The sequence below is a fragment of the Cucumis melo genome, chromosome 4 (genome assembly GCF_025177605.1).
Source record: "Cucumis melo cultivar AY chromosome 4, USDA_Cmelo_AY_1.0, whole genome shotgun sequence".
Lineage (NCBI taxonomy): Eukaryota > Viridiplantae > Streptophyta > Magnoliopsida > Cucurbitales > Cucurbitaceae > Cucumis > Cucumis melo.
The window spans coordinates 1,160,659-1,177,619 of NC_066860.1; the positions used below are offsets into that span (position 1 = coordinate 1,160,659).

The following is a 16,961-nucleotide window of genomic DNA, read 5'->3' on the forward strand; positions in this document are numbered from 1 at the left end:
GCTATGGAATGATAGATTTGATATTTTTTTAAAAAAAAAAATTATGAGTTGATATTTGGTATTTTTATAAATATTTTATTATTGTATTATATTTTTAAATTATTCTATTTGCTATAATTTTCCACAAATAAAAAGAAACGACTACACCAAATATTGCAATTAATTTCATGAACAAAATATCAAAAGAGTAATGAAAATTACAATAACGACAAACGAAATTAACTTTAGAGCATTTTATTAAATTAAATGAAAAATATCACGATAAATTTTGGAAGAATTTGTTAAATTACTACATGTGGGATGAACAATATCCCAACTCTTCTAAAAATAGGATAAGTTTGATCAAACGTGTTTACGAACATAAGCTTAGTTCGGATGACATTAATCATATTTCTTCTGGTCGAAAGTTCAAAGTTTGAAAAATTACGAATGCATGTCTAAAGGCTATTAAATTAAGTTTTTTAAGTGTGCATTTCCCTAATATGGAGTAATAGAAAGGGAAAAGAATAATATGTATGGTGTGTTTGGAAGCCAATTCTCTATTATGTATTATCCTTTTATTATGAGAGATAAACAAAAGCACTTCAATGTACATAAAGTGGACACATAAATGTTCAATAAATAAATAAAATATGAGGGTGTAAAATAAAACTGAAATATTAATCACCCAATAGAAAATGTTTTAACAACAGTTGTTGGTTGTGTTCTATGTAACATATATATATATATGATGATGATGATGATGATGATATCACTACTGTCTTTGTTGCTGTTGTTGGATGTTGATTAACTTGTAATAAGCTCCATTTTTGTTCTCAGATAGGCTTGAATGTGTCCCTTGTTCTACTATTTTACCATCTTGAATCACTGAGATTTGATCACAGTTTTTAATGGTGGAAAGCCTATGTGCAACCACCACAGTTGTTCTGTTCATCATCAATCTGTCTAAGGCTTGTTGAACCACACGTTCCGATTCGACATCCAGAGCACTTGTTGCTTCGTCGAGTAATAGTATTTCAGGGTTCTTCAGGACTGCTCTTGCAATGGCGATCCTTTGTCGTTGCCCACCAGAGAGTTGTATCCCTCTTTCACCAACTTTTGTTGAGTAGCCTTCAGGAAGAGCACTGATGAAGTTATGAGCATTGGCGAGTTTCGCTGCTTCGAATACTTCGGCTTCTGATGCTCCTTCTTTCCCGTAAAAAATGTTCTCGTAAATTGTCGTGGCGAAAAGAGCTGGTTCTTGTTGGACGAGGCCAATGTGCTTTCTGAGAGATTTGAGCTTCAGTTTTTTAATATCTTTTCCTGCAAGATAAAGAGAAGTTCTGTTGTTCAAAACAAAACTTGCTGAGACTGAAGACTATCAAAAGAGAGTAGATCATCGAGTAGACTTACCATCAATCATCACCTTCCCAGCAATTGGATCGTAAAATCGCAGTATAAGAGCTAGAACCGAGCTTTTTCCTGATCCGCTTTGGCCAACTAAGGCTATACTCTTGCCTGCTCTCACTTTAAGATTGAAATCTTTGAAGATCATAACATCTGGTCTTGATGGATAGACGAACTCAACATTCCTCAGCTCAATGGTACCCTCCACCACATTTAGCTCTTCACCCACATCGCCTGGTACCTCTGTCTGTCGATCCATCACCTCAAACACTGATGCCACCATTTGGTTTCCCTTTAAAAGGTCAGGAGCCAGTGCCAAAGTTTCACCCATTGCTAAGGCAGTTACTATCAAAACCATGAATGATTTCATAACTGACTTGAAGCTAGCAAGCCCCTGTCCCATCAAGACCGAACCGTACCTGCATAACAGCACATGCATAAGATAGTCAAAGTATTTGTAAAACTAATTCGGATTGATTCAACATACTATTCTAATATTTGTGACAAGTAGTTCAAAATAGGTTCTTGAGTTACGTACCATAAGGCTAGACCGTAAGATGAAAAGATGAAGAACTGAGAGACACCATAGAATATTCCAGCAATCTGTCCACGTTTAAGCGAACGTCTTGAGGGCTCAACGAGCTCCTTAGCATATAGATCAAGGACCTTCTCCTCAGAACAAAATGCAGCAACAGTTCTAATGTTGCCAACTGCCTCACCGGCCAGTGTATTGGCTTTCAGGTATGCTTTGCTCAAATTTCCACCATAGCCTTGCATAAAAAGTTTCTAAAAGACAATGGGAAAAAGCAGATTCATGAGGAAATATTTGAAATTCGGGGTAAAGAAATTAGTAATTTCGAGAAGTCTTGACAAAAAACCTCGCTAATGTGACCACTGATGATCAATGGATAAGTGGCCAGGACAACTAGAGTGATTCGCCAATTCAATATAAAAGCAATGATGAATGATGCAACGACCAAAGCAAGATTCTGCAGAAGAATTGTAGAGCGGTCGACAACGATAGTTCGTAATAAAGTTGCATCAGTTTCTAAACGCGATGAAAGCATAGCACTTGTGTTGTTCATATCATCAAACCATCCTATCTCGTTCCTCAAAATAGCTGCAATCAAACAAAAATTGCTTAGAGAAAATGAATGAATTGAAAAAAGAATAAAAGGCACGTAGGTTTTTAGATTGCAATATACCATGGAACATCATTTCTCGAACTCGAAGAGTAAGTCGCTCTCCCATAATTCCAAAACAAAGATGCTCAACTGCATGAAAAATGACAGTTAAAACTGCACCGCCACAGAAAAGCAAAGAAATTTTCTTGATTTCATGTTGAGTTGTATCCCAGTCCATGTAAAAAGCAACAAGAGCCTGAGAGACCCCAAGAGCAAACAGGGGCATCTGGGATCCCGTAACAAATGCTCCAATGACGCCGACAATGCCATACATCCAATCCGGTCCAACCATGGAGTAGAGTCTTTTTGCTGAAACATGCCTTGGTTTCTCCATTTCCATTCCATCAACTCCAATCCGTCCAAGAGATTCTTTCTCAGAGCGAAAACTTGCACCAAAGCTCGTTGTAGTGCGAGATAATTCTCGAGAGTACTTTATACTACAAGTTGGCCAAATTTGAAAACAGTTAAGCAAGAAGTAGATGGATTTTTTAAAGTGTCTAAAATTTGATTTATGTATGCTAAAATGAGATTGAAATACCTAGGTGGTCGACCCAACTGTCCAAACGAGGGATGTCGTGGCAGAGATGCTGTTTCTTGGAATTGGACAAGTGATGCATAGACACTGTCTGGCCTTGAAATGAGCTCATCATGGCTTCCGGTTTCAACTATCTTCCCCTCTTGAACGACTGCAATCACATCTGCATTTCTTATGGTAGATAGACGATGAGCCACCACTACAGTCGTTCGACCAACCATGACACGATCGAGTGCCTCTTGAACACTCTTTTCAGATTCTGCATCTAGTGCACTTGTTGCCTCATCCAACAACAAGACTGATGGATTTTTAACGATTGCACGGGATATTGCAATCCTTTGTTTTTGTCCCCCTGATAATTGGACCCCTCTCTCACCAACCTAGAACAAAACATTTAATATCACCATTTGACAAGAATATTTCCCATCAGATGAACTAATAGCAACAGTTTAAGTAATTATTAGAAGAGACTTTTTTTTAGTTTAACACTTGCCAAGTCATTTTTTACGGAAGCAATGTCTCTTTTTGAAGATTTTGACCTTTGTCAATTCAAATTCTCATGGTTATTTCTCAGAGTTAGACAATCGTATTCATACCTGAGTTTCAAATCTTTCAGGGAGATTGTTTATAAACGATAAAGCCTCAGAAAGTTTTGCAGCACGTGTGATGTCCTCGAGGGTAGCATCATCTTTTCCATATAGAATGTTCTCCCTAATGCTTGTAGCGAAGAGGGCAGGTTCTTGATTGACCAAACCAATTTGTTGCCTAAACCACTTAAGGTCCAGCTCCTTGATGTTATGACCATCTAATAGAATCTCTCCAGAAAGGGGTTCATAGAATCGTTCGATCAAAGATATCACCGTGCTCTTTCCTGATCCACTTCCTCCTACAAGAGCTACAATCTTGCCAGCAGGAATGTCAAGAGATAACTTATTAAATATAATTACATCCGGACGAGATGGGTAGCTGAAATTAACATCCTTGAATTGAATATAACCATCAAGCTTATTCAGCTTCCGGCCAGTTTTGGAGCTGCTTTTGCTTACTGTGTTCCTCTCTATCATCTGAAAAATAGGATAGGCTGCTGCCTTTGCTCGAACAAAGGCGGAAATGTCTGGAGCAGCCTGCCCAAGTGACCTGAGGCAAATGTAACCATTAATAACGAATCTTCAAATTACAGAGGCATTTGAATTAAATGACCTGAACAAGGGCAACCATTAACAATCCTTATTTAGTAGCTGATGAACAACATCAGCTAAACGAAGATCAAATTGTGGAGAAAAGCTTCAAGTATTGTACTTTATTTTATACATATTTGCCTAATTTTATCACAGTTACAAATCAAAAGTGGGCAGTTCTAGACTTTGCATAAATTGTGTAGAATAAAATTGGCAATGGAATGTAATTAACAGAAATCTGATATTGAGATAAGCTGAAGGACTTACAAGCCAGAAATGACAACATTAAGCATTGTGGTGAAGGAGTCTCCACCGTTGGCAATGCCCTTGTGAACAACAATGCTGGTAAACCAAACCAACAGAGCCCATGACAAGAAAAGGACACAATGCATTGATCCCAGGCCCAGTCCCTTAGCCAGCCCTGCTTTTCTACCATATTTGTAGGTATTCTTCAGAGCTCCTTTGTACAAATTTACGGCCCTCTCTTCCCCAGCAAATGCTTGAACTGTTCTAACATTTCCTAGAATCTGAAAGGTAAAAGAACAGAAGAGAAAGAAAGAAAAAAAAAGACAAGTAAAACCACTACTCCCATCACAATCGGCAAATATTAACAAGAGAATCCACTACGTAAAAGACATTTCAACAACTTTTGCTGATTTAAAAGTTTAAACAAATGAGTTAAGGTATATCTAACCGAAATAACATCTACATGAGTAGATCAAAGAAAATGCTAACCTCTTCAGCGATCTCACCAGCCTTGACATAGGATTTTCTTACTTTGGCAATAAGACCAATGGTGACAAAAGCATAGAGACCACCAGCAAGTGCAATCAAAGGGACAATAGATAATGTGACAAGACTGATTTGCCATACTCTCACAAATCCAATGATAAATCCTGATATAAACCGACTTATGTAATGCAAAAAGTTCCCTACCTGCACAACCCAAAAACTTTTCATGCATTTCATCAAGTACCTTAACTACAATTCGTTAATTCAAGATAGAAGAACAGGAAAAAGAGATTACAAACAAAAGCTTACAGTTATAAGATATCAGACTAATTATGGTTTTCTAATAACATTATGGTCTTCAAATAACACAACACAGTACACAAAAGTCTTGGCTTTGTAATGTCATGATACCATGCAGTTTAAAAGTTCAAGAATCAGCGGTTTCTTTATTTCTTTGCATCTTAAATTTAAAATAAGCTTTGTGAGAAAAAGAATGTTGGGTTTGGGGAGGAAGCACATAATAAATACTCAAGGCCCAATATTAATGGGTGAATTATAGCAATAATTGTAGAAAATTTAATGCATGAACAACTAAAATTAGGGTTAAAACCCACCATTCATTTATAGGAGAAAGTTAAATTTGCAAGTGGACAAAAGAAAAATGGAACCTTTTTTGATAAATAATAATAAAAAGTCATCCTTTCTAGAAAGGTATAAATTAACGTACGTCGTTATTCTTTCTAAAGTTTTGCAATATTATCTTACCTTTACAAAAACTACTATATTACAAAATTAAGATACAAAATATCGATCTTTCATTTTCTAATACTCTTTTCTTCGACCTTTGATTTTGTAATTGTTGAATTATAAAAAGAAGATGAAATAAAACTCAGGTGGAAAAGGGCTACAAAATAGCCTTACCAAACAGGGAGGTGACTTATTTAATGTTCTCAACCATTGCATTTACTCCATAGCCTTTTATCAAAGCATAATAAAAAGGAAATGTCAGATTCATTCAAAACTCTTACTTTATTTTTTATGTCAAATATAAAAACACTCTCCATCCATTTGTAATTGCATTAAATTTGTATAAATAAATGTACATCCCCTCTCCAAAATTATTTTTATATTATTGCCATGCAATAATTATATATATTTAATTAGGAAGAGCTATTTTGAAAACAAAAAAAAAAAAAAAAATTATTTGTGGAGGAAAAAATCCAAAATAGTAATGGTTGGTGTAGAATTTCATCAATTATAACTCGAAAGAAACTAAGCTTGTCAAAATATAAACATGAAAATTAATAGAATGTGAAATAATATGTTCCCCAACTACTTTGTTATAATTACTATAATTACTTATTTGTATTTAAACTCTTTTGATAAAAAATGGTTTAAGACAAACTTTGAAAATGTGTTGGTCATTATATATATCATCGGACATAAGATTTACTACTCGATCATTGAAGAAGATATAACGAAAAGAAGACGAAGAAGAGAAATATTAGATGGGATATGATGAAAATGAAAAATAGGGTTTTTGGAGAAGATGGAAGAAAGACATACTTTTTCAGAAATGGCATCTTGAACAACAACAATGTCACTAGTAATAGCAGCAATAACTTCACCAGTAGAAGCTTCAGTGTCAAAAAGACTAATGTCTTGATTCAACATTGATTTTAGATATGCCATTCTCATTTTTGCTGCTTGCCTTTCTCCACTGTGCATCCAACAAGCCACCTCTACACATTTTTCCCATTTTTTTAATCAATTAATTAATTAGTTGTTCATCTCAATTAATTTTACATCATTAATTAACACATATATATACCTGCCCATGATGAAAATAGTATTGCCACACTGAGATATAAAAAGTCCAAAGAGTACTGCACAAAACGAAAAGCAATTTTTTTAGAAAATATTCATAGATCTTCAATTATCTAACTCAAAATAATAATAATTAAGGATCAAATTGATAAATATTGGTAATTATTTTGAATTCTGATTGTTTTTCTTTTAATTTCAAATTTTTTGCTAATTTTTAAACTATTTTTTATCCATGTTTTTAAAAACTTTATATATAAGCCAAGTTTTGGGGGGGAAAATTAGCTTTTAAAAATTATATCTTTTGTTTTTTAACTTATAAAACATTGAAACTATGGTAAGAAATTAAGATGACAGATAGACTTAAATAGTTATGGATATTTTAATTCTTTTTAAAAGAAAATTAAACTTGTAAAACTCCTTTAATTTATTAATTTTTTTTATTAATCTACTTTATTTTAATATTGTAATATTCAATCCAATTTTCAAAAATTAAAACGAAAAAAGAAATAATCCTAATTTGGTTTTTCATTTTTTAGTTTCTATATATATAAAAAAAAAATATATAATATATGTATTCTTAATAAAATTCTAAAAATGAAAAGGAAAAATAAAAAGTTTTTAAAAACCTCATTTTCTACCATTTTCAAAATTCAACATAGTTTCCTAAAATATTAGTAAAATAGATGAAAACAAGACAAAGAAATATATCACTTTAGACTTAATTTTCAAATATTACCAAAAGAAACAAAGAAAATCATAAAATTGCCAAATCAAACATGATTTTAAAAAAATTTATTTTCCATAACAATTTGACTGATTGTCACCCAAAAATGTTTATCCATGTTAAGTTAACACGAGAAAACAAGTACAATTTTCAAAAACAAATCGAAAACCCAGAAAAATTAGAAGAAGAGAGGAATTAAAATAATTACCTTAGCAACTTTGGGAGCAGCAGCCTCAGGGAAGAGATAAGCCATACCAATAATATTAATGAGTTTTCCAAAGAAAATGAAGAAGACAGGAACAGAAGCACCATGGATACAAGCTCCAATTGAACCAATACTCATTAGAATATAATCATAAAAATCAGCAAATGCAAATAACTTATAAAATGCTACTTTATTGTTATTCTTTTCTTGTTTCTTCTTCTTCTTCTTCTTCGTCTTCATCTTTTTCACATCTTCTTCTTCTTCTTCTTCTTCTTCTTCTTCATCATCATCTCCTTCTTCATCATTCTTCCTCTTTTTCATATTACGTTCTTCGTTTTCTTCTTCATGACGTTCATGATATGAAACCGAAGATCCATGGTTTCTCATTTTCTTTTCCCTTTTCCCCCTTTTGAAAATTGTAAAATTTGAAACTAAGAGAAGAAGAGAAAAATGGAGAGATCAGTATATGAATTGATGAAGAAGAGGAAGAGTTTTCTTTTTTTACTTGTATTATAAGAGCCTGGTTGGGAGGTGGATAGGGAGAGGGGAGTTAGATGAGTGTGTTAAATGCTCTTCTTTATATATATATATATGAAAAAGGGTTTTCCCTTCTTTTAATAATATATTGTGTGTGAGGGAAGAACACATCAATATCTTGTGATGGGCAGGTTGTTGTTGTAGTTGTTATAAATGTTATGTTGCTGTTGTGAGATCAGAAGACCCAACTGTGTGTATTGTCTTTTAAGTCAAATGAATATCCTTTCATTTGTAAACACCTTAATAATATTCAAATTAAATTTCTAATCCACTTTCTTTCCGCGAATCAATTTAGACTTTTAATCGTATTATTATTTGATATTAATGCGACTTGTTCATACGTTTATCCTAACATTTTGTAAAACTAACATTTAAAAAAGTTTACACAATGCATGAATGGTTGAGTTACCAAAATTTAGAAGTTAGAGACTTTTGTCACACATATTATTAATTAGTTATTGCGGTTGTAATTGATTAACATCTAATTAATTACTAATTACATACATGATTACCACAATTTAAAACCATTGAATACTATAGTTAATAAATTTGAAATTAATTACTAATTTTTCTTTTCTTTTTCGATTTTTAAAAGTTAGCATATTTAATCAATTAATAAACAAAAACAAAAATTTGAAATCTAATTTTTGAAAATATCAGTAGAAAATAGATGACAACAAATCAAGAGAAATTTATTATAGGTTTAGAACTTCCAAAAAGTAACAACCAAAGTAGTGATCAAATAGAGCTTAAATATTTACGATTAGTTGCAAAATATTAATATATTTTTATACAATTATTGTTTTAACAACAATTAACTTTATGAAAGTATATATCTATGTAATAATTAATATATTTTTTAAACTACCCATTAAAGAATTGTGTATAGTTGTGATATATAGTGATATGATAATATAGATAACATCCAAAATCATAATTGATGAAAACAAAAAGGGAAAATTATGAAACAGAAAGTGAAAGTTGATTAAAGAAGCATGGAGAGAGACAATAATAATTTGCTATATGTATTTATTTACATAACATTATTTTAAATACAAAATATATATATTTTAATGCCTTTATCTCACTTGACTTTCTTATCTTCTACTTGAGTCAATGGCTCAATTTTATATGCAATTTGTATTTTAATTACTTTAATACTCTTCATATAATATATATATAATTCATAATAGTGTTTTATTAATATGTTTCTATATTAAAAATGTACTTATTAAACACATGAAAAGACTTGTGGGTTATGATAGTTTTCATGTTAATTATTTCCATCCAATTGTGTTCTTTATATTTTTCTTTTCTTTTATAATATATGATGAAACTATGCTTTCAAAGTTTATGAAAATGTTTCCAAAATATCTATGTCATAATCATGTACATTAAAGTGATCCATTTTTTTTTCTTTCTATTCTCACTACTAATTTAATTAAATTTATATGTTGAAATTATGTCCATATAGTTCAATTGTATGTAACATTGAATTAAAATATACTCCAGATTGATTGAGTAAAAATTTAATGTTTTTTAAGTTATAATAACGAATACAATCAATGGAATCTTACCCAAAAGAAAATCAATACAAGATGATATATATAATAATAATAATAATAATAATAATAATAATAATAATAATAATAATAATAATAATAATAATAAATTGCTTGCAATGAAAAATAGAACACATCAATCAATTTAAAATAGGTATCATAAACATTTTTTTGATATTAGATCCAAAAATTATGAATCGAAAATAATTAACATCTTTCACATGCATGCATGCACACCTATGGATAATAAAAAAAGAAAAATTTTATGTATTATCTCCGTTGATTATTTAATACGTCATTTTATCATGTAAATCTACGTATATAGCTCGTATAGTGACATACGATAAATAGAAGTAATACGTAAAGTTTTCTATACTAATACCGTGTTAGAAATTCCATGATATGAGGTTGGAAAAGCTTAAAAATGTTTTAGTCTAAAATTTATATAGAAAAAGATTGTGTAGGAGAAGTAGATGAAGACTACAAAAATAAATATGAAAAAGGAAACAGTTGAGAGTTGAGGAAGAATTAATTTAAAGGTAGTTGGATTGGCTTTTAATAGAGCATAGATTGTCACCTATAAATTTTGCTTATTTATTGCACCCACCTTTTATTTCTTTTCTTTTTCAATATAACACTTTTTCCACCGTTTAATATTTAATCTAATTTCTTTTCCTTTCTCTTTTTCGATCCTTTTCTTTTCATTTTTAAAAATATCACCAAAAAAATAATTATTTTAAATAACACAATTTTTTTAAAAAAATATTATAAATATATAAAAAAATATATCTATTTATATCATAATATACATATAATAATTTATTTTGAACGGTAGTATTCATTATTTTATTATAATAACAATTCAAAAATATTTTATCTTTAATTTTTAAATTTTAGTATCAAATTTTGAGTTTGATTTGATTTTTTTAAGAAATATTTTTTTTTTTGTTCAATTTAACCTTTACGTTTTTTAATTCAAAATTTATTCTTTTGACTTTTTTTCTTATCATATATGACTTTTGCATTGGTCAAACATTTTGAAAAGTGGAATTAATTTTAATATTAAAAAATGACAACCTTCTTGACTTTTTATATTAATATTATTTTTTTAATGATACATATATTCGGTTCTTCTTTATCCTCTTCTTAATTAATTTCTCCCTTTTCTAATAGTAAAGAATCAAAATATATTTTCTTTAACGTTTCTCTACAACATAGGAAACACTATAAGTATTTTACATATTATATATGCATGAGAATGAATAATAATCTATAGTACGTAGTACATGCATGGACGACAAAACGAGACTCAAACTCTATACATAAACCATATTATAATTTTAACTAATCTATATATACAATAAATGGGTGTAAATATGTTTATATTTTACATAAAAATTAGTCGTAAAAAACATGACATAAACCTAGTTTAAATGTTAGTTTTATTTATTTTAGTTCCATCAACTTTTGCACCTTAAGGTGAGTGAATTTAATGTTTCATTTATTTTGGCTTTTCTAAAAGTTGATTACTGGTATTGTTGATATATATATATATATATATATACATTATGTTATGAAACTTTGCAAGATATTTCCAACATGTATAGTACTGACAACTTGCAATATTGTCTCACCCATCATACCTCTCTTTAAATAATTTAAATTTTCTTATTCTCTTTTTAGTAATTTACAATATTCTTTTCCCAAAAGTAATGAATTATGAGAAATTATATGATGATATTGAAGTTGAGTTTTAAATTGTATTATAAATATAACTCAGAAAAAAGAAATTATATAGTTTCGATTAAAAGATTAAAGATTTGAATCCTATATTTCATATAAATATTAAATTTAAAATAAATAAATAATTTAGTTTGTGTTTGAAAATAAATGATTTTTTTTTTTTTTTTTGTGAAAATAGAAGAAGGGATATTTAAATTAAACCAAAAACTTCTTGATATCATTAAAACATGAATGTATATTAACTCTGAATTTATTATGGTATTCAATAATTACATAATATATAATTCATTATTATTCAATTTATCGAATATACTTAATTGATTATTAATAAATTGAGTTGTTATTGAAGGTGCCTAGACTAATTAAATGGTTTTATCATACCATAAGTAATAAAAAATTCATGTAAAAAATAAATAAGTATATGGTTGGTTTCTATAATTTCAAATGAAAGCGATAATGGTTTTAATAAATATAAGGCTCCGTTTGAGAATAATATAGCTTTTAAAATAATTATTGATAACTAGTGTTTATATAAAATTAGCTAAAGTATGGAGTGTGTATTTAATTTCGATTTTTTTTTTAACAAATTAGTTATTGGTATTTTTTTTATAAATAAAATACCAAATTATCTTTTATATATAATTAATAATTATTAAATAATTGTTTTAAACGAATCTATCTTATCTTTAAACGATAAAATTAAAAACTTAAATTGCATTAAATTGCATCTGTTTTTATAAGAATCTAAAACAAGTAAATAACTAATTTTTAAAAAATGTTTTGAAAAATGAAGGGTGTGATTTTAATAGATCTAATCATACTCTATTTGACCGAACACACAAAAGGATTAGTTTATAATCACTTCTTAACCATTTATCTATTTATAGTAGTTTTTGGTATTTCTTCAATTTAGATAATCTTTTTGGGCCTTGAATGAGACTATTTGGGTTAGGTTGTGTAAGGCCCAAATTTTATATGGATCGTGCTTCTTTCGAGCCTGGCCCAAACTATTGGACCAAGTAGCTACAAGAACACCATTTATAAAGAAGTATTTGGAAGATAAAATCGGGGGAGGATTAACGCTATAATTACACACATTTGGTTTTCTCGTTCAAAATTTGGTTTTTCTTGAAATCTTACTTGCTCTGACCATGTGATTCTGATTTGCCGCCGTCCGCGTAAATCTAAATAACAATCAATCAAAGCTTTCACACTTCAAATTTCAATCCTCCATTCCTCTGCCGGAAAATTCGTCATGAGAAAGTCCGGAAGAGGAGGCCGGTGGACTGATCACAATCGAAACCAAGAGGTTTGGGTTGCCAAACACACGAATCATTCACACAATCACGCTTCTTCTTCCGCCTCACAACCCTCCCACCTCTCTAATCCTCCTCCTACCGGTCGTAATTTCAGTTACGAGCATCGCCATCCCCGCCGCCCCCGTCCCCAACCTGTCCACAAACCGGAGGTCACTTCTCTGGCCGATGGAATAGAATCTTTCACTTTCGACGAAAAGCCTGTGGACTTCGATGTTGCGAAACCTAACTGTGAGGTTAAACAACAGACACCTGGAAATTCTTCCTCAGCTGAGGCTGCGGATGATGTTTATAGTAGGTTAGAGATGCTGCAGCGGAGTTCCGAGGAGCCGGTGTTGTCGGAGGAGCAGCTCAGTATTAATGATCAGTTGCAGGAAGATGAGGTATCGAATTGTCAATGATATGAAAGCGGAATTGACTGTTGTCACTTTCAGTTGAAGTTTGTTCATATACGTTATGTGTTGCAATTTGCTACCAATTCATTTTTGTTCTAAATATTTGTTTTTCATGTCCAATTTTGAACTGTTTCTCATCATGTTATGGAAGTAATGGCGTCTTATTTACTGTTTTATTGGCAAATCTTCTATAGTTGCTGGCTTTGGAGTCCATATATGGAGAAAATGTCTATATCCTCGATGAATATAAAGGGCAGCGCCGTTTCCAGGTTCACAACTATCCAATAAATTTATAGTTATTGTTACGTACACAATTCTTTGGAATTTGGACGTCAAACTATGCTATTATTCTGCAGATTTTCATACACATTGAGAATCCTGGCGATATTACTATAACTGCAAAGCTTAATTCATCTAGTTCCCTTGAGATCAAAAGTCCTAATTCAGATGAATTCTCCTGTTCTTTCAATGTCAAGTATCTTAACCCCATTGTTTTGACTTGTTTATTACCAAAATCGTATCCTAGTCATCTTCCTCCATATTATACAATCTCTATTCGGTGGTTGGACTCTGCTAGAATTTCTAGGCTTTGCTCTGTGTTGGATGGGATATGGAGTGAACAAGTGGGCCAGGAAGTTGTATATCAATGGGTAGAATGGCTACAAATTTCATCTCTGGCTTATCTTCAGTTAGATAAAGAGATTATGCTTGGTCCGTACGATAAGGGACATTCAGGAGATACTCGGGCAGTTTCAGGAAGTGTTTCTCCAGAAGTTGATATTCCTGCTATTATAAATTATGACAATCAGAGACGTGATGAGGAATTCTGCATGAATTTGCAAGAGTGCTGCATCTGTTTAAGTCAGTTTGCAGGTAAGCTCCATCACTGGCTCAATATAAGAATAAGATGCTATTGTTCTCCAACTCCTACTTCTATATGTATGCATCAACGAGAATTGTCTTAATAACAATCATTTGTAACATATTAATTTCGTCCAAGCTTCTAATGTCAGATTGCATAAAAGAATAACACGAAAGATTTTGGGAAATGGTGTTAGTTACTAGCTTTGGGTTTGCCTTTCTCCCTCTGAGGGTGGACTCTGGAGAGATTTGCAATTGTAAAGAAGAGAAATTATCTGTTATACAATTTGACTGACTATCCCACTTTAAGAAGAGGTTCTATTGTTAGTCAAAACTGCAATATCTGCCTCCTTAGGAATTGAAAATGCCTTGGCCTATTTATTAATGGAATCTGATCAAAATCATGCAGATGGGCGTCAATTTTCTTTACATAATCACTTTGTGACTGCATTAAAAAAAAAGGTTGTATTTGTTTCGGGGTGAATTTCCATGAGTGATGTTTTGATATTAGAGAAATAAATGGCAATGCCATCAATTTTACTCTTTTCAGACTCTATGTAGAACTCTTACCATTAGATGTGAACTTTTAACTCCAGCTTCTTCATTTGTTGGTTGGACATAATCAGGTACGAAGTTTGTTAAATTGCCATGTAAACATTACTTTTGCTGGAAGTGCATGGAGACATACTCGAGCATGCATGTCAAGGAAGGCACAGTAAGCAAACTCAATTGCCCAGATGCCAAATGTGATGTTATGGTTCCTCCTGGTCTTCTGAAGCAATTGCTTGGCGATGAGGAGTTCGAAAGATGGGAATCCATGATGCTCACGAAAACACTGGAATCGATGTCAGATGTTGTCTATTGCCCAAGGTGTGAAACACCCTGCCTAGAGGATGTCGATCATGATGCCCAATGCTCTAAGTGTTACTTCAGTTTTTGTACACTCTGTAGCGAGCGACGTCATGTCGGAATTGAATGTATGACTCCAGAAATGAAGCTTCGTCTTCTTGAGGTTAGCTAAGTACCAAGTCCACTCAATCCATGTGCAATTTTTCTGTTTTGTGGGAGATATTCATTAGCACTTATCCTTAGAAGTGATAAACCTTTTCCATTCCTTAGCCTCATTAATTTATTATTCTTAAATCTTTTTCAGGAGCGTCAAAATTCATCTCAGTTAGGCAGCGAACAAAGAAGAAAGGAGCGTGAGATGATAAATGAGCTTATTAGTGTCAAGGAAATACTTCGTGATGCCAAGCAATGCCCATCTTGTAAAATGGCAATATCACGGACCGAGGGTTGCAATAAGATGGTTTGCAATAACTGTGGACAGTATTTCTGTTACCGCTGTAGCAAGGCAATTGATGGATATGACCATTTCAGGTTTGTTAGTGTGAGCGAGTATTAGTTTAGTGCTGATTTCTTTCAAAGATAAATAAATTGACTCGCTCATCTTAAATGAAGGGAGGGATCATGTGAATTGTTCCCGCAAGAAGCCATTCAACAGTGGGAAGAGCGCATGAATGCACGGCAGGTATTGGGCCAGATTCAAGCTGAACTTTTTCCTGAAAATGGTCATCCATGTCCTAATTGTGGTCAACTTAATGCCAAGGTGAGCAGAAGTAGGACGCATTTACTAATGGATATGGTGTATGTTTAGGTAGTTTCGTGTGTTACTGCAAAACCGACTGAACTATACAAAGAAAATAACGCATTCTGAACGGAAAACTGTTCATAATATAAAAGTTTTGCCCTATCATCGCCCATCTAGTCAATCTAGGATTTCTTGTTAGTATAGCCCCGAATCTTTACCATTTGAGATAGTATTGGCGCTTTCCTTAATGATGGTTTTCAACTTAGATTCCCTATTAGGGTTCATAGTTTCTTTTCTGATAGGCACAATAAACCCATCATTCAGAGTGTTATCGAGGGGAAAAATAGAATCTTTTTGCCACAAACCATTATGTTTTCTTCTTTATCTTCCAATTGAGCATTTTCAGCTATTTGGCTCCCAATTATTCTATCATTTTACATATGATATTTTTCAACTTAGTTTCCCTTTTCCGATATATTCAATCTCTACAAATAGCTTTGGCAAGCGTCACATCAAGTTTTAAATCAAGTAATGATTTCACCCATGAATGAACATGAGCTTCTCTTGATTTTTTCAATAAGATAATTCTCAATATCTAGTACTACCAAAACCTGGGGTTCTTTTAACTGCATTCTTCTGCTTCTTGCTGCCTAATGGATGAACAGGTTGGGAATAACAATCACATACGTTGTTGGTCATGTCAAATCCACTACTGCTATTTATGTAGAAAAGCTGTGAAACGCAGCTCCCAACATTATGGGCCCAAAGGATGCAAACAACACACAGTGGGTTGATTTTACTTCTACACACTTCCATATGCTTATACATATTTGTATTCAACAAAATAAAAGGTAATGGCCATTTACAATTTTGTACAATATGTTATTTTCTTCTTCCACTTCCTCTTTTCCTTGCTTTCTTTCCCTCTCTTTCACTTCACTTTTCTATTGAGAGACAATGTGAGTTATATTTTAATTGATCTTAGGATAATATTCTATCTGTATTATCTAGTGAAATCACACACACAAAAATGTTTTAGATAGTATGCTCATGTAAATGTAATAGAACTATAGGCCTTTTCTAATAATATACCCATGCTGGCTGCTATGGTCCATATTTTTATTTATCTTTTATGAATTATGTCCATAAAAGGATTAGTTCAATCTTTCAAAATTTGTCATTTTG

General features: G+C 31.8%; 2 protein-coding genes across 3 annotated transcripts; one reads left to right on the forward strand and one right to left on the reverse strand.

Moving 5' to 3' along the window:
• Positions 1-521: 521 nt before the first annotated feature.
• On the reverse strand, positions 522-8,373 carry LOC103503564 (ABC transporter B family member 2-like). Of its 2 annotated transcripts, XM_008467777.3 has the most exons (12): positions 7,775-8,373; positions 6,847-6,901; positions 6,582-6,757; positions 5,019-5,219; positions 4,551-4,810; positions 3,702-4,242; positions 3,109-3,485; positions 2,592-3,007; positions 2,265-2,506; positions 1,925-2,172; positions 1,393-1,805; positions 522-1,302 (listed from the first exon to the last, which is right to left on the reverse strand). In XM_008467777.3, the coding sequence occupies exons 1-12, from the start codon at positions 8,156-8,158 to the stop codon at positions 755-757; spliced, it is 3,861 nt and encodes a 1,286-aa protein (XP_008465999.2). In that variant the 5' UTR covers positions 8,159-8,373; the 3' UTR covers positions 522-754. The 2 variants fall into 2 exon arrangements, with proteins under 2 accessions (XP_008465999.2, XP_050939456.1); XM_051083499.1 differs by lacking the exons at positions 6,847-6,901; positions 7,775-8,373 and adding an exon at positions 5,937-5,990 and having other exon boundaries at positions 6,582-6,731.
• Positions 8,374-12,680: 4,307 nt separating this feature from the next.
• On the forward strand, positions 12,681-16,902 carry LOC103503565 (uncharacterized). The gene is made up of 7 exons (XM_008467778.3): positions 12,681-13,312; positions 13,519-13,593; positions 13,681-14,197; positions 14,812-15,197; positions 15,339-15,565; positions 15,647-15,794; positions 16,442-16,902. The coding sequence occupies exons 1-7, from the start codon at positions 12,869-12,871 to the stop codon at positions 16,568-16,570; spliced, it is 1,926 nt and encodes a 641-aa protein (XP_008466000.2). The 5' UTR covers positions 12,681-12,868; the 3' UTR covers positions 16,571-16,902.
• The last annotated feature ends 59 nt before the right edge of the window (positions 16,903-16,961 follow it).

Bases quoted from the DNA above. Each gene is read 5' to 3' on its own strand.
- LOC103503564 (XM_008467777.3), bottom strand. From the start codon at position 8,158: ATGAGAAACCATGGATCTTCGGTTTCATATCATGAACGTCATGAAGAA. The intron at 5,220-6,581 runs GTATGTCTTTCT...TGGGTTGTGCAG, and splicing joins AAGATGCCATTTCTGAAAAA to GTAGGGAACTTTTTGCATTA. The intron at 4,811-5,018 runs GTTAGCATTTTC...TTTACCTTTCAG, and splicing joins CTGGTGAGATCGCTGAAGAG to ATTCTAGGAAATGTTAGAAC.
- LOC103503565 (XM_008467778.3), top strand. From the start codon at position 12,869: ATGAGAAAGTCCGGAAGAGGAGGCCGGTGGACTGATCACAATCGAAAC. The intron at 13,313-13,518 runs GTATCGAATTGT...AATCTTCTATAG, and splicing joins ATCAGTTGCAGGAAGATGAG to TTGCTGGCTTTGGAGTCCAT. The intron at 13,594-13,680 runs GTTCACAACTAT...ATTATTCTGCAG, and splicing joins AAGGGCAGCGCCGTTTCCAG to ATTTTCATACACATTGAGAA.